Genomic DNA, 25,246 nt, shown 5'->3' with positions numbered 1-25,246 from the left:
CTGAGCAATTAGAGTGAACCATAATCATACCTCCTAAATGAGTCTCTGAGTGTTAATATTAGTGCTGTACTCAAAGGCAGGTCCATGTTCCGCATGGAAAGTGTTAAATCACTGAGATTAGTGATTTGTGTGAATATCCATCTGTTGACTGACCATCTGTATGTGTGTCACTGACTGTTGTGAGGCTTCCGCGTTCCTTAGCAGTGCCTCCATAGGACATTTAATTATTGCATGATAAAAGATTCAATAGGTTAACCACAGCAAAGACAAAATTCTAGTTCTGCCACTAACACTTCCTTTAACACAACTCTGCTCAAACATGTGCCTTTCATTGCCTTCCATAGTTATTGATAATTCCCAGCTGTCATTGTTTTGAGCGTTTTCTCTGCTAATTTCTATTGGCATGCATTCTAGATAGTTGCCCATTGTAACTATAAATTGGCTTATTAAATCAACAGAAGCATAATTAATGGAAAACTGCCATTCTAAGGTATGATGCAAAATGGAGGATATTCTGTTTCCTTTTCCATATTCTATCATAGAGATGCATTACTATAAATCAGGACTTGGTATATCCATTTGTTATATATTTTCTTAAGGTGGGAGTCAAAGTTACACAGCTAACAAGTCGTATTCATTTAGTAAATCGGCTGCCCTCTGCTGTTCATAATGTTTCTTAAACAGATTCCTTTCCTCTAAGAGAAGTTTCTATCTCCCCTTAGCAAAACAAAATACTATTCTTGAAAGCAGAAGTTATAATAATCAATTAATAATATCACTGAGTGTGTAACATTAGGAACTATGACGTTTAAAAGAATCAGAGGTTAGTTTTCCTGTAGAAGAAATAGTATGTCTCTATAAACAGAAGAGAAATTACTGGAAATTCTCTCTACTGTCAGTTTCCCTAAAAACCAGCTCCAGTAAAACCATTTCATAAAATAATTATGCATCTATAATGATCTAAATAATAATTGGAGAAAAATAGTACTTTATTGACATTAAAATCTCAATACTATTGCAACTATTGAATCAAATGTAAATTGAATTAAATTTTTAAATTCAACAGAAAATAGCAAATTGATTACTAGAGTATTTTGTCTCTAACAATTTCACTATTACTTCTGAGGTGTAAACCAAACATAATACTGACGTAAATAAGGAAAAATATCTCAAGATTTCTAGGCATTTCCCATGTCTAATAGTAGGATATTCTCTCTGAATTTATTTATTACAAAAATAACGTTATGACAATAAAGCAAAATAATATTTCAAAGAAAGAAAAAACAAACAGTCTCAATATCAGAACACCATTGTAGTCTTTTGTGAATGTGTGACTTTCTTGACCGTGTTCATGCAGAGACAAGCTTTGTAATGCCATTGTAACTACTGTACAAGTGCCTGGTTAGATTCGGTTTTTACTGCTTGGTATCTCACTGTGAGCATTTCCCAGGAACACTACACAGTCTTTATAATTATGATCACTACATCTTTTGGATAACTTAGGCTTTTGCACTATTTTGTCATGATGCCTCAAACGTTTCTATCATTGTCTGTAATAACTATTGTAATCTTTTATTATAAAATATTGAAACAAAGTCACATCACTAAAAACACTGTGAGTATAATTTATTATTAAGTGTAGACTGTGTATCATTAGCAAAACTTGTAAATGCAACCAGTCAATAAAACAGTAGAACAATGTCAAAATCATGGCTTTTGTTGGAATATGGAACATTTCAAGCTCCCAGCACTGTGAAGGTTACATAGCGTTTCTTTCATAACCAAGATGTTGCTACTTAATTTAAGTCCCTGAGTTCCTTTAAGAATTGTAAGCAAATGATACTGAATTGCTCTGACGCAGTGAGCACTGACTAGACCTCCTGGAATATGTCTTGGGAGTCACAGCTCCTCTCCTAGCCAGAGTCAGTGGCTTTTAGGGAACCATATAATTTTTCTTAGAATTTTTTTTTCTGACTTAAGATACTGTACACGCTTCAGTTTTACCACATTTAATTAGTGTCATATAGTAATTATCAAAGAAGTAATAACTTGCATATAGTACTTTAAGCACTTAGACTTAATATAAAAGCAGCAGCCTGAATCAGTCTAGTCAGGCGTGTATTATTTGAAAATATTAAGGGTATTGCTAGGTAAAGTAAACACACTACATCTGTTTTCTATTACTAAAATAATTGTATTTTCTCCAACTGTTTATATTAACACTCCTAGTTTTTTCATCTTAAAAACAACATTCAGAAACCTCTGAAGGGAAGCAAGTCAATTATAAAATGGGCTTTTTCTCTAAATTAGAACATCAAGGAAACCAAGATGGGATTTTATCCCAAGTTCCCTCCCCTGCCCCGCCATCCACGGTATTGTGAAAAACCAGATCCCCTTCTCAGCTCGATGTAGGCAGCTGGGAGGTGAATCTTGGGCATCTTGCTCCACATTCCGAGACTCCTGGTGGGCAGCGCTTGGCCGTGGCCGGGATTGCCCCCCGGGTGCCTGGGTCCCTAAGGACACTTCGCGCTCCGGCGCGCACTCCCCTCCGGGCCTAACGCAGGCACCGCGCGCGGCCAGGGTGTCCCCGCGGTTCCGCCCAGAGCCTCCATCTAATGAACCAGTTTCTGCACCCCTCTTTCTTGCAGCCCCCTCTCCCAACAACTCCGACACCTGTTCCAAGGGAACCTGGCCGGAAGCCTCTTTCTAGCTCCCGACTCGGAGAAGTCACTGGTAGCCCCTCCCCTCCGCCCCGGAGTGGCGCCCCCACACCAAGCTCGCGCGCCCCGGCTCTGTCTCCCACCCGGGTGAGCTCCTCCCTTCCTTACCTTTCTTAATGCCCGGCAGACGTGCAGGTGCAGCCCTCGCTTGCTCAGAGCCTGGCGACTCCCACTACCCCGGGCCCCGCTCGCACCCACCCAGGCCCCAGAATCTTCTCATCCACAGGGCCCTGAGAGCCCCCCAACGCCCTGTCCCGCTCCCCCAGCTCGCCTCTCTCCCCACCCCTCCCACACCCTTCCCCATCCCAGGCTTTCCACCTGCCTGCCCCCAGTGAATTGTCTGCAGACTGCAGGCTTCCATGCTGGGACTGCTGGCCACCAAGGAGGGCAGGGGCGACAAAGTGACTCGCCCAAAAGAGCTCCTTGGTGACTGGGTTGAGCCTATTCCAAACATCAGGCGTGCCAGCCAGACCCAGGCTCGCTGCGTAGAGAGTGGGCCATAGCTCATGCCTCAGGCATAAGTGGATCAACTCGAGCAAGAGTTGTCCACCACTTATGCCAATTAGAAACGATGGACAGAGGAAAGAACTAGGGGCCCACTGCCATGGAGCTCGCCTTCACATCCTCATGTTACTTGTTTTACTTTACTTCCTCCGTTCTCTCCTGCTGAGGTTCGTGGGGTGAGAGGTGATGCATGTTTGCGTGTGAATGCGCGCGTGTTTTTTCGTGCCACACAGCGTTTCCCTCACTTTGCTCAGTGTGCCTTTTCCTTCCCTTTTCCTTCACATCTGCTCTAGACTGATCGCATAAATCCAGATGACATAGATTTAGAAAATGAGCCCTGGTATAAATTCTTTTCAGAACTGGAGTTTGGACGCCCGGTAAGTGAGGCTAGACTATTAATATAAGAAAACTAGGCGTATACTGTTTGATTTCTAAAATACCATTATCAGGAGACGTGGGTGTCATTCAGAGAACGAAGGCCGAATGCATAACGTATACACAAATTTGATACAGCGTAGTCCAGGTTCATTTCTGTACCAAATGGTTAAATGTGTTCAGACATTTCCTATATGGTTTGTAGTCATTCAATAGGTCTTTATATCTAATTCATTGCAAGTTCAAAATGTTGAGGTAGTTTCTGTGCTGAAATATTCAGGCAATTATTACAACTTTATAGAAGATTTGTATTTGTTTACAGTCTATTTGGTCTAGTTCAAGCAGAAGAGCACCTTGACGTTGAGAGGCCTGTTTGCTGAGCAAAGGTCAGGCACCTGGAGAGTGCGGAGTTCTGTCTTCCCTATCTCCTGGAGGCCTCCTGATGTCCCGCCAATAAGAAGAAAATGCGGACTGGAGGGGTTAAGTAATGTGCCCCAAATAGCAGATGGCAGAGTAAGAAGTTAAACGCAGAGGCTGTTAAAGAAAAATGAAACTCTCTGGGCAGTTTTCAGTATAATATACTGCCAGAGTAATCCCGCTATAAAATACAGTCACGTGTTGCTTAAGGATGTGGACAGGTTCTGAGAAATGTGTCATCAGGTGAACTTGCCATTGTGCGAACATCGTCGAGTACTTACACAAACCCAGATGCTGCAGCCTGCTACACTCCTAGGCTGTGCGGTGTGACCCATTGCTCCTGGGCCACAAACCTGTACAGCAGGTTACTGCACTCCATACTGTGGGCAACTGTAACGCAGTGGTAGGTATTTGTGTACCTAAGAAAATCTAAACATAGAAAAGGTAAAAATACAGTCTTACAATCCCACGGGACCACTGTCGTATATGGGGTGCATCGTTGACGGAAACGTCGTTATGCAACACATGACTGTACCTAGTTTACCACTAGGGATATAAGGAAAGAAAAAACTCAGGAAGCCCTGTGGATTTTGATTTCCAGACTTGCTAGTGAAAGGCATCACAACTTCTCTAATCCCCAGACTCCCACCAGAGGAAGCCCCGAGGCTGGGCCTTATTGCTTAGTCTTTTGGGGGTAAGAAGTCAACACGAGGCCAGGTGCGGTGGCTCACGCCTGTAATCCCAGCACCTTGGGAGGCCGAGGCGGACGGATCACGAAGTCAGGAGATCGAGACCATCCTGGCTAACATGGTGAAACCCCTGTCTCTACTAAAAATACAAAAATTAGTTGGCTGTGGTGGCGGGCGCCTGTAGTCCCAGCTACTTGGGAGACTGAGGCAGGAGAATCACTTGAACCTGGGAGGCAGAGGTTGCAGTGAGCTGAGATTGTGCCACTGCACTCCAGCCTTGGTGACAGAGTGAAACTCTGTCTCAAAGAAAAAAAGAGTCGGCCAGGCGTGGTGGCTCACGCCTGTAATCCCAGCACTTTGGGAGGCCAAGGCGGACAGATCATGAGGTCAGAAGATCGAGACCATCCTGGCTAACACGGTGAAACCCCGTCTCTACTAAAAATACAAAAAATTAGCCAGGCGTGGTGGCAGGTGCCTGTAGTCCCAGCTACTTGGGAGGCTGAGGCAGGAGAATGGTGTGAACCCAGGAGGCAGAGCTTGCAGTGAGCCAAGATCTCGCCACTGCACTCCAGCCTGGGCGACAGAGCAAGACTCCGTCTCAAAAAAAAAAAAGAAAAGAAAAAGGAGTCAACTCAAGGTTCAGCTAACAACTGCCCTGATTAGGAACTGTATCCACCAATAGCAGTGCATTTGATGTGTGTCAGTTACACATGTTTTTATGCATTTTAGACTCTAAGATACCAGTTACACTGATGTTTTTTTTAGAAAACAGGATATAACCATTTCTATACCATATGCTGATTTTATATAGTTTATTGACCATATATGGTTTACTGATTGGTGATGGTAGTCTCTTTTGTCCGTTAAACTGCAAAGGAGACTTGGTTAGACTCAAGGTAGCTTATTGAACTGAATCAAAAGTGACTGTAAATGAATACAAACCAAAGAACTTTTCCTACATTATTATCTCATAGGAGAAATGTTTTCTCTCACTTTTTCTCATTTGTATCTTAGTGTGAATGTAAATGTATTTTATTTCAGGGAAAAACATTCTCTAGCTTTATTTTATATGTATTGTTGCTGTTGGTTAGAAAGTTTATATGGACGGCCAGGCGTGGTGGCTCACACCTGTAATCCCAGCACTTTGGGAGGCTGAGGCAGGAGGATCACTTGAGGTCAGGAGTTTGAGACCAGCCTGGCCAACATGGTGAAACCCCTTCTCTACTAAAAATACAAAAATTAGCTGGGCGTGGTGGCACACGCCTGTAATCCCAGCTACTCAGGAGGCTGAGGTGGGAGAATCACTTGAACCCAGGTGGCAGAGGTTACAGTGAGCTGAGACGGTGCCACTACACTTCAGCCTGGGTGACAGAGTGAAACCCTGTCTCAAAAAAATAAAATAAAATAAAAAATTTTAAAAAGAAAGCTTATAGGGACTATTCTGTACTGAGCCTAAATTATCAGCATTTTCCATAATCATTTTCAGCCACACATGGAAACTCACCAGCATGCTATCCACTTGCTCCTTTAATGTTTCTTTAATATACCTTGCATTCCTCTGTGGCCAGAGACTAGGAGTGCTAATTAAATTTGACAAAATGAGTTTATAAATATACTAATTGAACACTAGCGAATTTTCCCAGTGCTTGAGAATATTTGCAAACGTTGCACACTTCCTCCCAGCTGCCCCAATTTTGCTCCATTCATGTCATTCTGTTTGTGTAGCTGGTGCTGTCAACACTCAATTTCTAACTGTTGTCACCTTTTCCACATGTTCATTCCTTGCTGCCATTGACTCTCCTCCATTCCATCCCTACACTTCTGCTTCTATGGTGCATCTACACCCAGCCTCCTAAAAAGCCTCTGGACTATGTTCAAGATCATTCTTCTGGTGTTTTCAATGAGGTAAAAACACGTTATTCTCTCTTTTTCAGATATCTCCTTTAGAGGCTGTGACTGTGGTTCCGCACATCTGTGTTTTACAATTCTCTGTAATGTCTAAGCTATTTTTGAAAAAAAAAAAATCTATCTTTGCATCATTATGTTGCATTCAGTATCATTGCCTGGACATTAATTATACCAGAGTTGTTGGCTATACCTGGACTCTGGGTGAAGAATCATTCCAACCACAACTGCTAGTTATACTATCCTATGTAGTTCTGGTATTCAGCAGTGTGAAAATAAAAAATCAAAAGTATTAGTCTTAGTGCATATATTAACCACCTGTTTTTATTAGACAGAGTAAAATACTACTAGAAGACTTCTTAGAACCATTCTATTATAATGCTTGGAGTGTGGATAATCAGATGCCTATGTCCCACATATTTCTAAAATTTATTGTTATTCTTTCATTTTTCTAAATACAACTTCTAGATTGTATTATCAGTCAAGAATAGGGCTGGCAAATACCTGGAAATTGTGTATCACAACTTCCCAGTTTCATACCCATGACAGACATTATTACTCCTTCTCAACACTGTGATCCAGGAAGCCACTATAACAAATTATCACTGGCATATAAAATGAAATGCATTTGCAATCTCTACTTAAGAGCCTATAATAATCAACTAGGTGAAAAATTTATGGCAGCCAATGTACATTTTTATTTGAATCAGAGTGTTATTTGAAAAAGAGCATGAAATAGGCAGAAATGATCCAGAGTCAAAAGCTTGTTACCCTGCTGTCTGCGAAGACAAGCAGAAAATTACTTTAGGAAGTAGACAAATGACTCATTAGAAGACATAAGCAGAAATGGTACTGTTTTGGTAGCCATCAGCTATATAAAAGCCTCCTTGCAAGGAACTCTTAGAAGCAACTAGCATGGGAACAAAGTAAATAAACTGTTTTTTGCACAGTAGTTGCTCTGTGGTCTTAAGTGAATACTATAACACAATAAATATCTTATTTTCATTAAAAGTCTTAAATATGTGCAACTGGAAAACAAAACTAGTAGAACATTTATGTTGTAGGAGGTACTACTGACACATAGTGGTGACCACTGGAATTGCAGGTATAGCGTCTCAAGGAAATATGCAAATTTCTAGAGTCTCAATTTGCAATTTCAAATTATTTACGCTGTGGTAAACATCAGAGTGTGTGTTAAAACTGAGAAGTGATCAAAATATTTATATATTAAATAAAAAGTAAAATAGAGTAATCAGGAACATTCTGGGTTATTTAATTCAGCCATTTCTAAAGGCTTACATTTTATAGCCAGGCAGGCAGGCAAGTAATCTGAAGAAAATCAAATAAAACAAGGGGTTATATTCTGTATGTTATGTTACCTTAATATCTGCAGAAAAAGTCTCATTTCAACATATGAGCAACCCAAGAATTTATTTTGAAATTCAATGTGGTCAGATATTTTTCTCAGATATTTCTAGGGTGTTTTTAAGGTAGTTGGTTCATAAATAACTGAAATGGAATTTAGAGTGCATCATGTCCAACTCACTCATTTTTCAGTTAAAAAAAAATTAGAGTGCAATAATTTTAAGAAGTAAGTCCAAAATCACATGGTAAGATAGTGGCGGGAAAACATATATATATCTCTTAACCTTCATTTCAGTGCTATTTCCTGTATATCACACTTTTCAGCACTTCCAAGATATATATTTAGAGGATAAATCTTTTAAAAACAAATTACTTAGTTAGTATTATTTCTTGTTAACTATTGAATTTCTTTGAAAAGACTTCTGATAATTAATATTACACAATAATTCTTGGGCATAGAAATAGTAGAAACTTAATTCTCTGCATTCTATCATGTGATGGTAGTGGCAAAAAAAAAACACACAAAAAGCACTTTTCCAGTAGTTGACCTATTTGCCAGTTATCTCTGGGATTGAGAGGGAGTGTTGTATGATTCTAATAGCATATGTTAACTATGTTATTAATTTCACATTATAGTTTTTCAGAATGTAAGAAAATATATTCTCTTAAGGTTCTGGATTTTTAATAACCTTTTGTTATTAAACATTGCTGGTTAAAAAATGTAATTGATTAGACATTACCTTAGCTACCATTTATCAACTGCCTGGTATATTACCATGAATAACATAGCTTTTAATCCATAACTGGAAAACTGGCATTAATGAAGAACAGTTACAGATATTTAAGCAAAATTTAATCTAATAGTTACTTAACAGAAAGAGTGATTCAGTATCTGTACTTCTCTAAATTGACCTTCTAAGTGTGTTAAAATAATGGTAATATGTAAATACTCAGTAGATCATAACTGGTAAAATTTGTAACCTCTTTTCTGGAGACAATTTTCATTTTGGGATGAGTACCCTTCTTACAATTATTGTACAAGTTTTTCTCTCAGTCATCAATCTAGATTTTTTACCATTGTCTTATAATTTAATACTGAACTTTCTCTGAGTGTACATGAAACCACAAAACTGGTTTTAGTTTATTTTGAATGTAAAAACTAGTACAAAGAGAAATGGTAGTTTCTTAGCCTAACTCTGAAACACAATGAGTTCTTATACTACGTTTTATTTCACATTACAATGTTGTTTAGGCTCATTATAAGTTGACAGTTCAAGTTTTCTGATCAGGGTCAGGGTGTTCTCAGAGTGTTCTGAACCTGACACTTTTTGCTCATTAGCTGTGTGTAAGTGTGTCCCTTGAAAACCATGCTCTGCACAGACGCCAATGCTCTCAGGCTTGTTGGTGTTGCTCTTGTACAAACAAGTAGAATTAATATTTCCTAATGGTAATACAACTATCTGATTTTATTTTTTTACTTGTTTGCTTTCTTTCATATTTAGTATCTATTTTTCTACCTTCCCAGTGTCTGATTCAGAGCTCAGCAAATTAAGATAATCATGTAAACATATTAGATTGGCAAACCAAACTTTTCTCCTAATTTTATATTTGTTGAGAACCTAGGAATCTAAATATTTTCTAGGAACTAAAAATATTAGAATCCACTTTTTCTGTCTGAAAGGAGGATGGGAATATTCTCATGCAGAGATGCGTTTGTTTCTAGGCAAGATTCCATTTTCATTTAGTAAGATAGAATTAAATTAAAATATTAGTTAATAGAAGCATAAGTTATGCAAAAGGGACCTTGTAAGACTGATATTCATATAGAATTGCAAAACTATACACTAATGTTTTAATTGATTAATTGGTGCCAATTTACCAATTAATAGAAAACTGAGTTATAGAAATAGTTTGTAAAGTGAGATTTGATTTCCACTAAGTAGATTTTTAGTACTTGATAAAATGTTTCTAGATGATAACAACTTAAGACAACATTTGTCAAATCTTGCCTTTCTGGCTGACATTTTTAAGCTTTCATAGACAAATGTTTTTAAACTAGAATTCCAGTTCTTCAGCAAACCAAATTTTATCTGTGATGAATTGATCATCAAACATGACCAAAGCCAAAACTATCTACACTTGGCATACATCTCCCTATACTTCCTTTGTACTTTTGTTTTGTTTTGTTTTTTGTTTTTGTTTTTGTTTTTTTTGAGACGGGGTTTCACTCTCATTGCCCAGGCTGGAGTGCAGTGGCGCGATCTCGACTCACTGCAACCTCCGCCTCCCAGATTCAAGCAATTCTCTTGCCGCTGCCTCTTGAGTAGCTGGGATTACAGGAATGTGTCACCACAGCTGGCTCACTTTTTGTATTTAGTAGAGACAGGGTTTCACCATGTTGGTCAGGCTGGTCTTGAACTCCTGACCACAGATGATCCACCCGCGTTGACCTCCCAAAGTGCTGGGATTACAGGCATGAGCCACCACGCCCAGCCATCTCCCTATACTTTCTGGACATCATACCACAGTGTCACCTCAAACACTTGATAGCTAAAATATCTTGCCTTTTAGATATTTTAGCAATTATCCCAGTAGATGCCACGGAAAATAAAAAATTAATATTATCAGTTTTGCTTACTATCTATTTCAGTGTATTATTCAGAATGAAGGAAAAATTTTAAAGTGCACTTTTAAAAAGTCGTATTTTGATTCTTTAGCTCATTTATTTTAAACTAACCCTGAACTTGCCGAATTGTAAAAGTGTGACTGTTTACCTGATTGAAGTACCAGGTACTTTAGTTTCTTCAAGTCAAACTCCATGGGTTTTATTTAAATGTCGTGTCTATGTTGACAGATGAATGCTGTCTTAAGTTCTGTTTATGTGTTACATTTTGAAGACAATACTTCATAACAACAATAACAAAGACTTTAAAATAAGGATTGAATGATGGCTGCAAATTTTTTTAAACATCAAACCATTCCTTTCTATAGGAAATTTCTATTTACAGTCAACAGGTAAGATTCTGAAGTTGAGGTTGTAGAATAACTTTAGCTCTTATTTCAGTGTTCCTGAGAAAATATTATTAATTTCCCCATGCAATGCTTGGGTTGCGGATAATTTGAGCTACACAGAGAACTACAGTGCATTATATCAGAAAAGAAAGCAGATAGGTCCAAAGTAGAAATCAGGTTGCATGGTGTCTCTTTGGGAAGACATTTTTACAGTCATAATGAATAGTACTTTCAACCTCAATTTTTATAATATTCTTTTTAGGATACCTAATTTAATGTTGAAAAGTGAACAAAATTCTGCCACGGTAAAATTTTTCATGGGACTGTTATTCTATCTTAACAGGCCTCCTTGTATCAGTCGTCTGTAGACAGAAGCCTGGAAAGACCCATGAGGTAAGAATCTCATTATGTTGTAGCAGAATATTCTATAACAGTGGTTTCTTTTTCAACAATAAAATTATTCAGTGAAGTAGTAGTGAGTATTATGTATCACTCATTTTTATTTGAAGTACCATGCCTCATGAAGTCGTTTTATTTTGTTTCAGCATCATTTTATATGATCATTTCAAGAATTTCCAAAAAATTAATGAACTAATTATAAATTCCTTCATAGACCGAGATATCCTTCTCTTCCCTTACTCCCCTATACCCAGTTTTCTTTTCTTTAGATGGGAATTGTAAGTAACTAATTTTCAATGTTGTTAAGTGGCCCTTATAATAATATGTTTGAAAAAAATTATAGATTAAAAATTGTTTTACGCATATTTGTTGATTATACTCTGACCACACAAATCAGAAATGCTTTTATTAATACTACCAATAAATGAGGCATAAGAACAAAACATATTCAATCCTAAGGCAACACTATGGTTAAATACTAGTGTCCCCACTTTATCTCTGAGGAAGGTGACACCTAGGCTCAGTAACTTACTGAATTTACACAGTTGGCAAGGAGAGAGAAAAAAAAGAAATTGAGGCAAGATAAGTTGTCACCACTAGGCCTAACTTCCCTCAGAGTTTGCCTGAGGTAAGTTCTGTTAGCTTTAAATATCACACTTTCTTTAAAATATTACAAAATTCATGGCCAGGCACGATGGCCCATGCCTGTAATCCCAGCACTTGGGAGGCCGAGGCGGGCAGATCACGAGGTCAAGAAATCGAGACCATCCTGGCCAACAGGGTGAAACTCCATCAGTACTAAAACTACAAAAATTAGCTGGACATGGTGGCGGGCGCCTATAGTCCCAGCTACTCGGGAGGCTGAGGCAGAAGAATCGCTTGAGCTGGGGAGGCAGAGGTTTCAGTGAGTTGAGATCTCACCACTGCACTCCAGCCTCGGGACACAGAAAGACTCAGTCTCAAAAAAAAAAAAAAAAAAATCACAAAATTCAGACATACTCAGACATAGTTCAATAGTAATATTGAATAATACAAACTCCCAGCCCTATTGTAACATCAATAACAAATATTTATGTAGTAGCATTAATTTACCCTTCTATGTAGATTTCTTTGTGAATTGGGTCAATCATAAATTGGGTTTCTGAGTGCCAACCAACTACAATAACATCCCTGAGAAAGGAACTCTCGAACCCTCCTTTTTATCTTGTGCCTCTATCTATGCACCTAAAACATCTGAATTTTAGAGTTTTAATCTAATCTAAAGATTGCCATAAAGACACACAGACCCTCACATGACAGGACAATCACAGCAAAAACAGGTCTAGGAGATGCAGCATCCTCTTCAGAAGAGGACGAACCAGTTCTGAGGTCTGCCTCTCAGCTTCCGTACATCCCAGGCACATGTATTGGCTTTACCATTTTGTAACACTGAGATAACAGCACATATCTCATAGGTTTGCTGTGTGGGCTAAATAAGACAAAAATGTAAATAAAGCACATAGCATTCTGCTGGGCTCCCTGGGAGCTGGGATTGCTGCTGTTGCTGTTACCACTGTTGTCTACACAATTCTTGTCTAAGAATCCAGGGATTTCACGCACAGTATGCCGTGCCATGTGTGGCTTCATTCATTAACATTTGTCTTAAATGTACTGTACTCAAACTCAAAACCATGACACAAACTCCCTGCTAGTCTAGACTATTGACAGTATTTTATGCAAATGAGAGGAAGGAATCTTTAATAGTTAATTTGCTGACCAGGTAACTGATACTATTGATTGATTGACGGATGAGACAGGGTCTTGCTCTGTTGCCAGGCTGGAGTGCAGTGGTGCAATCATGGCTCACTGCAGCCTCAAACTCCTGGGCTCAAGCTATCCTCCCATCTTAGCCTCCTGAATAGCTGGAACTACAGGCACATGGCACAACTGGCTAACTTTTCTTTTCTGTAGAGACAGGGTCTCACTAGTTGTCCAGGCTGGTCTCAAACTCCTGACCTTGAGCCATCCTCCAGCCTTGACCTCCCAAAGTACTTGATTACAGACATGAACCATAATGCTCAGCCTTCATTCATTACTTAAATAGAAAATGTTGGAATTCCAATACAACGTCTTCTAGAGCTAAGATGATAGGACAAGCTGCAGGCAACCCTTGAGGTGAGAGAAATTTGCCTCTCTTGATGCCTTTTTTTTTTTTTTTTTCAGTTCTTTCCTGTATTTGGTATGCCACTCTGGGTATATTCATGTTATTGGAACTCTGCTTTATAGAGAAAAGATATAAGATACAAATTACAGCACTGAATTCTCAATCACAACATATTTCACTATAGGAGAATTTTGACCTCAAAGATGTTTAAAAACTTACGTTCACACAAAAACCAGCAGGTGGTTTTCTTAGGAGCGTTATTTATAATTGCTAGAACTTGGAAGCAACCAAGATGTTCTTCAATAGGTGAATGGATAAATAAACTCTAGCACATCTGTGGAATAGAATGTGGCTCAGCAACACAAAGAAATGAGTTATCAAGTGACAAAAAGCACATGGAGAAACCTTAAAAGTATATTACTGAGTGAAGGAAGCCAATCCGAGAGGCCACATCCTGCATGATATCAACTGGGCATGGTGAAAAGGCAAAACTGTGGAGGCCGTGGAAAGATCAATGGGTGCCAGGATGAACGGGAGGAAGGGAGGGATGAAAAGCTGGAGAACAGAAACTTTTTACGGCAGTGAAACTATTTTATATGATTGACACATTAGTGATGGACACACATCATTATACATTTCTCAAAACCCATAAAATGTTTAAGACAAAACACGAACTCAAATGTAAGCTATGGACTTGGGGTGAAGATGCATCAAGGTAGATCCATCAATTGTAACAATGTACCCCACTAAAAGAATATGTAAATGACAAGGGAAACTGTACAAGAGGAAAGGGACTACAAGGAAACTCTCTACACTTTCCAATCATCATTTCTGCAAGCCTAAAACTGCTCTAAAAAAATTAAGTCGGCCGGGCACAGTGGTTCATGTCTGTAATCCCAACACTTCAGGGGACTGAGGATGGAGGATCACTTGAGCTCAGGGGTTTGAGACTCTGTCTCAACCCAGCCTGGGCAACATAGTAAGACTCTGTCTCTATGTAAATAAAAATTTAAATAATTAGCCAGATGTGGTGGCACACGCCTGTGGTCCCAGCTACTCAGGAGGTTGAGGCAGGAGTATCCCTTGAGCCCAGGAGTTTGGGGTTGCAATGAGCTGTGATTGCACCACTGCACCTCCAGCCTGGGTGACGGAGCCAGAAGTCGTCTCAAAATAAATAAATAATAAAGTCTATTCATTTTTAAAAGGATCCTTCTAGAGAAATCATGTTGAACATCGAGGGATGGGTTCCTAGCCATGCAGTTTTGGGGATAGAAGTTCAGGAGTCACTAGCACGTTCCACTGGTTTTTCTGGTGCACACCTTAACCTCCTCCAGTGCCAGTCAAACAGATCTGATTCCTTCTTTCAGTTCTGCAAGCATGGCCAGTGACTTCAGGAAGCGGAGGAAGAGCGAGCCTGCAGTGGGTCCACCACGGGGCTTGGGAGATCAAAGTGTGAGCAGGACTAGCCCAGGCCGAGCGGACCTCCCAGGATCAAGCACCACCCTTACAAAGTCTTTCACTAGCTCTTCTCCTTCTTCCCCATCGAGAGCAAAAGGTGAGCAAGAGTAAATAAAAACACAACAATTTACTAGTTTACATTTTAGCCTAGAGCACTATGTGAAAGCTGGCCCAGTGATAGTGGCACGTGCCAGCTCCCACGTAGTGTCTGGAATAAAATACAGTTTTAGAACAATAGCTTTCTTCCCACCCAGACTGACTCAAGCTGGCGAGCCACTTAGGTTGCTTCAAGAACTCTGACTAGCATCTGCTAACGCTATTTTCCCCCCAAATAGATCCCTTTCTAAACAAATTCAAAGTATCAAATATGTATCATCAGGCTACTAAAAGATGTCATTTGTAAACATTGAGGTATAGTCAAAATTTTCTAATGTTTCTGCAACTAGCAAATCAGTCAAATTTATAGGATAGAAATTACAAGCAGCAACAGAGGAAATTGTTACCTAAAAAATACATTGGTTTGGAGGTTTTAAAAAGTTATTCAATTCTAGATTTAAAAACAAAATTCGACCTATTAATTTCTTTAGCCATTTGCTGTATATTTTGGGCCACCTTCGTATGAACAGTGGAGCATCCACGTCCTGCCAGGTAACATAGTGGTCAATTCACAGCAGTTCACAGTCAGGACTGATGGGTCCCGGACCATAATTACGTCATTCAGGAATCACCAAGCCTTTTTTCTGGGTGGCCTGTCTCCTCACTGCAGGTGCAGGGAGCTCAGTGTTGAAAGGAGTAAGTCACTCCCTCTGGTTTCTCCTTAAGGACAGGAATATTTCTGAGATGGAGAGTGAGGATTGAACCAGCACCCACAGAGAACTAGGGCTCTACCAAATATGGGACCACACAATCTCTTCTAATATCTCAGGATCGAAACAGAAGAGAAAGAGATTTTGAAATGTGTGAAGAAATTGAGCTCTAACATAAGTTTCTATAAAACTAGACCGATTCAGCTACACCTATCAACTATACTCACTAAAACCATTGCCACATGATAGTTAAAAGTGATAGCTGATTTGTGTGCAAAAGATATTCTGGTTGTGATGATTGGACTCTGAGTAGGTGGAGGCCTAGCCCTTTTAAGGCCTGGTAAAGCTGTGATATCAGCTGATGGTTCAGGGCATACGAGCTCCATCCATCCTCCTTTCCTCTGAGGAGCAGAGATGCCTTATCAGATCCAACTCACTTATTCCAATGAATATCTTAAGGTAATAAGTAAGTCATGCAATGCCATTGACTCATTATTATTGTATACTACCCAAAAGTTAAAAAGATTCTGATAAATGTAGATATTTGTTTTATCACAGGGAGTGTTAAATCAACTTCCTTTCCCAGGCAGTACATATCTACCTAATGTGCTCACCTACTTTTAAAGAATTTAGAGAACATTGTAAAGTATGCATATTGAATAGAGATATTTTTCTCCATTAGATTTTATTTCTAAGAAGAAAGTGTCCTATTAGATATAATTTGGCTTCTCATTTATTTGTTAACTCAGCAAAACAAAAGAACATTTCCATAGCTATTCAAAATTGAATCCAAGTGTATATCTCTATTATCAAATTGCAAATATTTTTTTAAAAACTCTTCCCAGAAAAAAAGCATGATATATGCGCCTCTGACAAAAGCTTTGCATTATATTCAGTTTTCCTATGAGAACTATGTACCTAATAAGAGGTTAAAGGTAGAGCAATTTAAGAGGTAAATTAGTTAGCTTAAAGAGCTTTAGCTATTTTTTTTTCTTGGAAAAATGTCAGCAGCAATAGTTCACAGCATTTTGATTTTGCAATTTTGGAGAATACTTTGTCTTATAGCTTTTAAAATCCAAAACCCATAAAAAATTATTTGATATAGTCCTGAGAGTATTAATTAGATGTAAATGTGTAAACCCCTCTCTACCTATGTATCATTACGAATCAAATGAGACTCAAATTCCGGCCCTATGAAATTGATTAAGTGTATAACACTTTTGACACTAACTGTTAAACCTTTACTACCAGATCATGCTATCAGCTGAAGAGGCACTATTGTGTTTTGGCAAACAGTATTGTCAGAAAGGTGTATGAATTATGCAATAGAAGTAGGCGTATTTGCTTCCATCAGTTACTTCTTAGGCATAGTTTTGCCAACTCTCTCTGCAAAGCTACATTCATTGAAAAAGTATTAGCTCGCTTTAGAATTAGACCTTTTTCTCTAGAGCTGAAGCTCCACGCGTTAACAATCAGCCTCTAGACTAAAACACACTAACTGCTTTCCCCTTGCTGTGCTGTCTGATGCTTACTGACATGCTCTCCTCTCTTTGTGAACCTTTTAACTTCTCCAAATGTCTCTCTTCTACCACGCTGCTCTGGATTAAAAGGTGGGGATGATAGCAAAATGTGTCCATCCCTTTGCAGTTACTCAGGGCTCAACGGCAACCCCTCCAGTGAGTTAGATTACTGTAGCACTTATAGACAGCACTTAGACGTCCCTCGGGACTCCCCAAGGGCCATCAGTTTCAAGAACGGCTGGCAAATGGCCCGGCAAAACGCAGAAATCTGGAGCAGCACAGAAGAAACCGTTTCTCCCAAAATGAAATCCCGGAGCTGTGACGATCTCCTAAATGATGACTGCGAGAGCTTCCCGGACCCGAAAATCAAGTCAGAAAGTATGGGCTCCCTGTTGTGTGACGAGGACTCCAAAGACAGCTGCCGCAGAGCCTGGGGGTCGCCCTACATCCAGGAGGTCCGCAGCGCTGGCAGGTCGAGGATCAGACACCGGTCAGCCCACAACGCCCCGGGGTTCCTAAAGATGTACAAGAAGATGCACCGCATTAACCGCAAGGACCTGATGAATTCCGAGGTCATCTGCTCCGTGAAGTCCAGGATACTGCAGTACGAGAGCGAGCAGCAGCACAAGGGCCTGCTGCAGGCCTGGAGCCAGTCCTCCACGGAGGAGGTGCCCCGGGACATGGTGCCCACGCGCATTTCCGAATTCGAAAAGCTGATTCAGAAGTCCAAATCCATGCCCAATTTAGGGGATGACATGCTATCTCCCGTCACCCTAGAACCACCACAAAACGGCTTATGTCCCAAGAGGCGATTCTCCATTGAGTATTTGCTGGAGGAAGAAAATCAGAGTGGACACCCCTCTCAGGGCCAACGAGGCTGCACGTCTAACGCCCTGGTGCCCATTCACATTGAAGTCACCAGCCATGAGCAGCCCAGAGCTCACGTGGAGTTTTCCGACAGCGACCAGGATGGGGTTGTGTCTGACCACAGTGACTACATTCACGTAGAGGGGTCATCCTTCTGCAGTGAAAGTGACTTTGATCACTTTTCCTTCACATCCTCGGAAAGCTTTTATGGATCCAGCCACCACCACCACCACCATCACCACCACCACCACCGCCACCTCATCAGCTCCTGCAAAGGCAGATGCCCGGCCTCCTACACGCGATTTACCACGATGTTGAAACACGAAAGAGCCAGACACGAAAACCCCGGGGAGCCCAGAAGGCAAGAAATGGACCCTGGCCTTTCTAAACTGGCTTTTCTAGTCAGCCCTGTGCCTTTCCGCAGGAAAAGAAACTCAGCCCCCAAGAAACAGACTGAAAAGGCAACATGTAAAGCCTCTGTGTTTGAGGCTCTGGACTCTGCCCTTAAAGACATCTGTGACCAAATTAAAGCTGAAAAGAAAAGGGGGAGCTTGCCAGACAACAGCATCTTGCACCGTCTCATCAGTGAGCTGCTGCCAGATGTTCCCGAGAGGAACTCGTCCCTGAGGGCGCTGAGGAGGAGCCCCCTGCACCAGCCTGTCCACCCACTGCCTCAAGATGGTGCTATTCATTGTCCACCCTACCAGAATGATTGCGGGAGAATGCCTCACAGTGCCTCTTTCCAAGATGTGGACACAGCCAACAACTACCACCACCACCAGGACCGTGGCGGTGCACTCCAAGGTGGATGAGCTTTTCTTTCTTTTTCCTTGTGGTTCAGAGACCCACCCTCCAGCTCTTTCATTGTCCATTCCAACATCTCATCACTCCTGAGCTGGGAGACCATTTGGCGTCGTTATGTGTTGTGAAGCAAAAACTTGTTGTGCAAATATGTGTTACTGAATATTGCTCATTTGCCCATATGATATTTGGACTTGATGTGTGGCTTAAAGTGATCATCAATTCACAAAAATTTACTCTTTCAAAAACGAGAGGGAAGGCCATTGTGTAGCTCAGGATTAGGGTTGAAGCAACCATTACTCACACTGAGATGATACATTACGTTGTGACATGAATCAAAACCTATAGTTCCACAAATAGCCTTTTAAAAATGTGTATATTAACTTTAAAACTTTATATTCATTCTGTTCATAAATAATTTGCTCACATTCTATATAGAAGATACTATATCAAAACATTCAAGAAGCAAAACTGAAAGATGTTATCAGTAATTGATGGACACAAAGAAATTAGGACTTGCTTAATAGCTTTCTCCATTTCAAGGACACAATTGTGATAAAATTTTTGTGAATGTATCTTTAAGCTGTATATATAAAAGTCCCATTTCCACCATTTAGTGTATTCATTTTCTCTTTTCCATTACTTAATTCATTCACTTTCTCTTTCTGCTAAAACAGTCCTGTATTGAAATTTGAATTATGTTATTCAGGCTAAAAGTGATTCTAAACTCTGTTTTCATAGATAACTTTGAAGTGGCAACACAAGAATAAACAGCAGTTGAAAGGCAGAGGACTATTTTTGAGATTTATATAACTTATAGCCCAGAGTGTTTTAATATTTGTGACCAATTCTTTTTGTTAATTCTTAGAGCGCATCTGTTCACTACATAAATTTTAAGAGGCTGGAATGAACATTCTGGGCTGAAAGTTGGTCAATAGAGAAACTTCTATGCACCAGACACTACAGAGTGCTTTATATACATTATCTAATCAAAACTGGCCTAGGCCTATGAAATGGGTGTTGTTTTAAGAGCCATTTTCAATTCTCAAAGTTGGGCCTGGAGAGGATAAGACATTTTTCCGAGGTCACACAGAGAGTAGGTAACAGAAAAGGGATTCAAACTCCTAATAATTCAGAATTTAGAGTATAAAATATAATCTCAGACAAAGAAAGACACAATTCACAGTTCGTATTAGTGTCAAATATGACTCGATCGTTAATCAACTTGCACAAATCTACTTAGTATTTATCTTCTTTGCTTTCACTGATGCTGTACCATATACTTATATTTATCTTTGCTTACCCTTAGACTGAAGCAACATGCTTCAAAATCATCAATTAAGAGTTTTAAAAATCAATTTCTACAATCGAAAATTTTCACTAATTGAAATGTGTCAGGATCCAATTTTTTAATAAATTAGCTACCTTCTCCAGGTTTTTAATATCCTAATATAATCATGTCTCAATTTTATGTGCAGATAAGAGCACATTTTTGAAACATGACTTGAAAGGGCTTTGAAATGCATTTAAAAGTATTTTGTTTTTCAATAAAATATTTACTTTTCAATTGTGTTTCACCCAAGTGAAAAATAGCTTATATTCCATGGGGTAGAAAAAGGAATTTAAAATTTGTGATCATTATCAGGCCCTCTGATCATAAAAGTATATTAACTTAGAATTTATATCATCAAAGTAGTCAAGACCCTAAAACAATGTTTTCTTATTATGAATCAGCACTTTAAATTCCTTCATAGATGGATAAAATAAATTTTATTTTTAATGCTTCTTGTCAGTCTGGATAACTAGATTTACTAAAGGGATAAAAGAAAGAATTGACAAATATTGACCCAGTTATACTGATAAAATTCTATGACATAGACTGCTGGAATAGTTTTAATGTCTACTTACATCTCCATATGTAAGTCACGTAAATGCAAAAGGTATAAGATACTATTAAGAACGACATGCAATCATAATTTTGTAATGTGATTATTTGTGCTTTGCTTTAAGAATGAATTCAATATTTCAATTCAAATTCAAAATGAATTTCAATTCAAATTCAATTTCAAAATGAATTTCAATTCAAATTCAAAATGAATTCAATATTTCATAAGCAATTTGGCAACTGACATGATGCTTTCTGTTTATCCCTTTTTTGCTTGCAGTAAGAAGAAACAATATTTCTGTTTCTTTGCTTTCTGATAAGGTGTTTATCATCTGGGCACAAAGAAGGCCGGAGATAAACAGTATGGCATCTTAAGATTCAATAAGTATTTAAAAACAGAGTAAGAAAGAAGAGGGGAGAGTAAGGTGAAAGGAGAATGTTCATCCACACTCTTGTCATCCTCATATTTTCTTTGGTTTTATCTCTTTTTTTTCATCACTACTGTCTTAAATTATTCCACAAAATGTTTCTTTCTCTACAATTTGTTTCTGTTTTCAAATTCTCCATCCTCTATAAGTCTTATAATAATAATTATAAATTAGAGGCAAAGGCATAGAAACGGAAAGTTTTGAAAAATTTTTATATGAAAAATCCCTCTAATTGTAAATTGTCTATAGTGGGTGTGGCAATATAATTAATCAGCAATGTAGCTATTATATTTATATAGACACTTATAATACTTCTGCAACCTCAGATATTTTTCCTTTTGAAATGCTCTTGTTTTGTGTCTTATTTCACAATTTTGTAATGACCTATGAGTTTTATACCCATGTGTTTGACAATGGTGTCTCTCCAAATTTGGGGAAAAAATAGTTGCCACCAGGGAAAATGGCAGAACAAGTTGACTTGTAATTAAGTGGATACTCACTGTGGCTGGCCCTGTTCTTTCCAATAGACCGTGAGTCCCCTAGAAGTTACTCATCCACTTTGACTGACACAGGGAGAAGTACACCAAGGGAAAGAAGAGGAACTCCAGAAAAAGAGGTAGTTAATTTAATAGCATTGGAGTCTTTTACAGCAACCCACTTGATAGGGCACTTGTCAGCCAAACATTATCCCAAACCAGTAAAGAACTCGACAGAAAACGTGAAAATACTGAGAAACTAGAAACAATTTTCCTTGGAGTCCAAGCATAGCAACTCTGACCCTCGAAGCAGTCTGCGCCCTGACCCTAGCTCTGGGTCTTCCCTAGTGGTGGTCCGGTTTTGGCCATGAGGCCTCTCCGAGTCTTGATCTGATGCCCATGAATTTAACCGTTGTGACCTAAAAGTGTCCTGAGTTAGGGCACCTTGTGGCAGGAATGGGTTTCCTCTGTACAATTTCTTGGCCCACTGGTCTAGGAGAAAGCCTGATGTCAACTGTGTTGTAAATCAATACAGAGCCTACATAAATAATTTTTGCTGGCTTACTTTTATTGGAGAGGATCCCTTAAAAAAGCTTTTAACCAGCCCAGTTCTTGGGACACTGCCCCTGGGAGCTACCCACCACTGAACTCTGTCCAGGGCCCTGAGCCGGGGCTAGAGCTCTTGCTCAAACTGCCTTGGAGCCGTGAGGGCTGGATGGAAACGAAAAGCTGGACTAGGACTGGCATCCGCTCCAGAGGATCTTACAGGCATCTGATGCAGTCCAGAGCCTGTGAGATCCCCAAAGAAGGTAGAAATGATCCAGGATTCCTAAAGTTCACCAGAGTCATGGGGAAAAGGAATGGAGTGAAGGGATTGTTGGTTGGTGGGGAAGGAAGAGCTGCCCTAGCTAGCTATAGGGTACGGGGTGCCTCAGGGAGATTTGTGGGCCCCAAAGTTTGAGAATGGGTACATGTTACATTACATCACCACTAAAAGACAAGTGGCTGGTGGACAGAGTGTTGAAGGGTTCCTGAACCCTCTACGGAATGCAAGATGATCACACCTATACTTTTGCCTGGTAACTAGCCTCCTAGTGATAATTGAGCTAATATTTTTGCTAATATGTTAATAAGAGTCTAATAAAGGGAATGATGACTTCTTTTATGACATCTGGTCCTTTTATTATGATTCAGAAAAAGCTGTGTCAATCTCCATAGAACATAGAGCCATTGACCCTCCACATTTATCCTGGGAAAAGCCTTTGTAACAGCCAAAATGATGCCTAGGATGCAATCCTCAGCAGGCATTCTATTCTCTCATTATAACATTAATCTCCCTTACTTCCTAAGATAAAATGTGATGGTGGATAAGCCTTCTATTATATTCCTGTTATAGCTTAAATATATAAATGAAGAATAAATGGACTTATTTGTAAATTAAATACAGGATTGACATTACATATGTTTATCATTCCCTGAGGTTTCCTTTTTCTTTAAGGCACATGAAACTACTTTCTTGTAGAAAATTCAAATTTTAAATTAGTGCTAATTGCTTATCTTCCTTTTCAGAAATTGCCTGCAAAAGCTGTTTATGATTTTAAGGCTCAGACATCTAAGTAAGTAAGATAAATACTCATCATATGATTTAAGGTGGTTTTAAATGTTAATAATGCTTTAAGAAATAAGCATTGCAACGGGATGTGTTACAAATGAGGTCTAATTCCCAATGCAGCAATCTACTCTAATTAAATGGTTCCTTCAGAATTACTTGGGATAGGGTCATTTTATTTTTATTTTAAGTTTAGTTGAGAAATACTGAGTTTTAAATTACTTTAAACATGTTAGGTGGAACACAATGAGTTCTAAGGAAAGGAAAAACAGAAAGAAATTACGAATATTTGTTTTTAGAATTTTTGCATCAATAATGAATTAATAAAGTATTGGGGACCAGGCACAGTAGCTCATGCCTGTAATCCCAGCACTTTGGGAGGCCAAGGCAGGCAGATAACTTGAGCCCAGGAGTTCAAAACAGCCTGGCAACATGGCAAAACCACGTCTCTACAAAAAATACAAAAATTAGCCAGGCACTGGGGCATGCACCTGTATAGTCCCAGCTACTCCGGAGGCTGAGACGAAAGGATTGCTTCAGCCCTGGAGGTAGACGTTGCGGTAAGCTGAGGTTGTGCCATTGCAGTCCAGCCTAGGCAACAGAGCAGGACCCTGTCTCAAAAAAAGAACGAATAAGTAAATAAATAAAGTATTGGGGAGTAATTAACACTAGCTGGAGGAATTTGATAACATGTATTTATCAAAACATTCCAAGCATAGTTTGGGAGGCTGAAGCGGGAGAATCGCTTGAACCCAGGAGGCAGAGCTTACAGTGAGCCAAGATCAAACCACTGCGCTCCAGCCTAGGTGACAGAGCAAGACTCTGTCTCAAAAATAAATAAAAATAAAAGTGAGGGGGAAAAAAGCAAATGGGACTTTAAAATTCTAGGTCTGAGATGAGAGGGACACAGTTTTGAAAACAAGAGTGAGGCTTTCCTGTGTCTTAAGGACTTCAAAACTTTAAATGCAACCCCGTGCAAATACAAAAGAATCTTTTCATAGCTTTAGAAACTTGGTTGCCTCTAATTCATAGGTACATATACATTTTAAAAAGCCAGTCTCATTTCTGGAAACAAAACATACCTGATACAAATAAAACTGTTGTGTTGCGAACATTAAATATCTTGCTTTGCTTTCTGTTTTTTATATTAGGCATTTGCACAAAAGAAGGAAGCGCTGTATTTGAATGCAAAGCTCTGTGAATCTTTTTTGTTTTTAGGGTTACTGAAAATTTAACACATTTTCAGTTGTGAAGATTTTAGCACTTCTAAATGTGTGATCATTCCTTTAATATGCCACCATTTTTTCCATTAATGATTTTAATCAATGAGAAGCGTTCTCCATCAGGTATAAATCTCTCTCCATCATATGGTATATACTGATAAATGATCCAACTGAAAATTCTGAACCAAAATTTTTTTAAAAGATTAAAGAAATGAAAATTTTTTTAAAAGATTAAAGAAATGAAAATTCTGAACAAAACAATGAAGAAGATTGGGAAGGCAGATGTGTTGCAAAGCGAGGCTCTCGGGAGAAGATGCAAATTAATCGCCCTCCATCCAAGAATACTTGTGGAGGCAAAATAATGAACCAACCTAATCACCTGGTGATTAAGCCAGGAAAAGTTGATGTAGTGAAGGTGACAAGTTTAGGTGTGAATTATTCAAAATGAATAATGTCATTATAACTTAAAATTATAAATGCCCAAATCAAATATACCTACAATTTTCTTAGAAACAGCCAAAATGGAAAAATATAGTTACTGTCTTAAAAATATTTTTATTTATTCTATTAAAATACCTGTCAACCAACTTCAAAGATCCACAAATAAAGTTTGTTCTGGTGTTGGCACTTCTATTCTGAGGCTA

General features: G+C 39.1%; 1 protein-coding gene across 10 annotated transcripts in view; it reads left to right on the top strand.

The window, feature by feature from the left end:
• Positions 1-25,246, top strand: part of SORBS2 (sorbin and SH3 domain containing 2) — a 403,159-nt gene that overhangs the window by 342,991 nt on the left and 34,922 nt on the right. For 3 of the 10 annotated variants that reach the window (XM_012000190.1, XM_012000189.1, XM_012000192.1), the window contains 5 exons: positions 11,331-11,380; positions 14,897-15,084; positions 17,404-18,984; positions 21,822-21,910; positions 23,340-23,386. In XM_012000190.1, coding sequence (XP_011855580.1) covers positions 11,331-11,380; positions 14,897-15,084; positions 17,404-18,984; positions 21,822-21,910; positions 23,340-23,386 — 1,955 coding nt within the window. Of the gene's footprint in view, positions 1-2,648; positions 2,808-3,517; positions 3,602-6,553; positions 6,611-11,330; positions 11,381-14,896; positions 15,085-17,403; positions 18,985-21,821; positions 21,911-23,339; positions 23,387-25,246 lie in introns of all 10 variants that reach the window. The other 7 variants (XM_012000194.1, XM_012000193.1, XM_012000197.1 and 4 more) reach the window with 5 other exon arrangements.

This window comes from Mandrillus leucophaeus, unplaced genomic scaffold (genome assembly GCF_000951045.1).
Source record: "Mandrillus leucophaeus isolate KB7577 unplaced genomic scaffold, Mleu.le_1.0 Scaffold62, whole genome shotgun sequence".
Lineage (NCBI taxonomy): Eukaryota > Metazoa > Chordata > Mammalia > Primates > Cercopithecidae > Mandrillus > Mandrillus leucophaeus.
The sequence above is the reverse complement of the archived record's forward strand: the minus strand, read 5'-3'. Positions and strand labels throughout refer to the sequence as shown.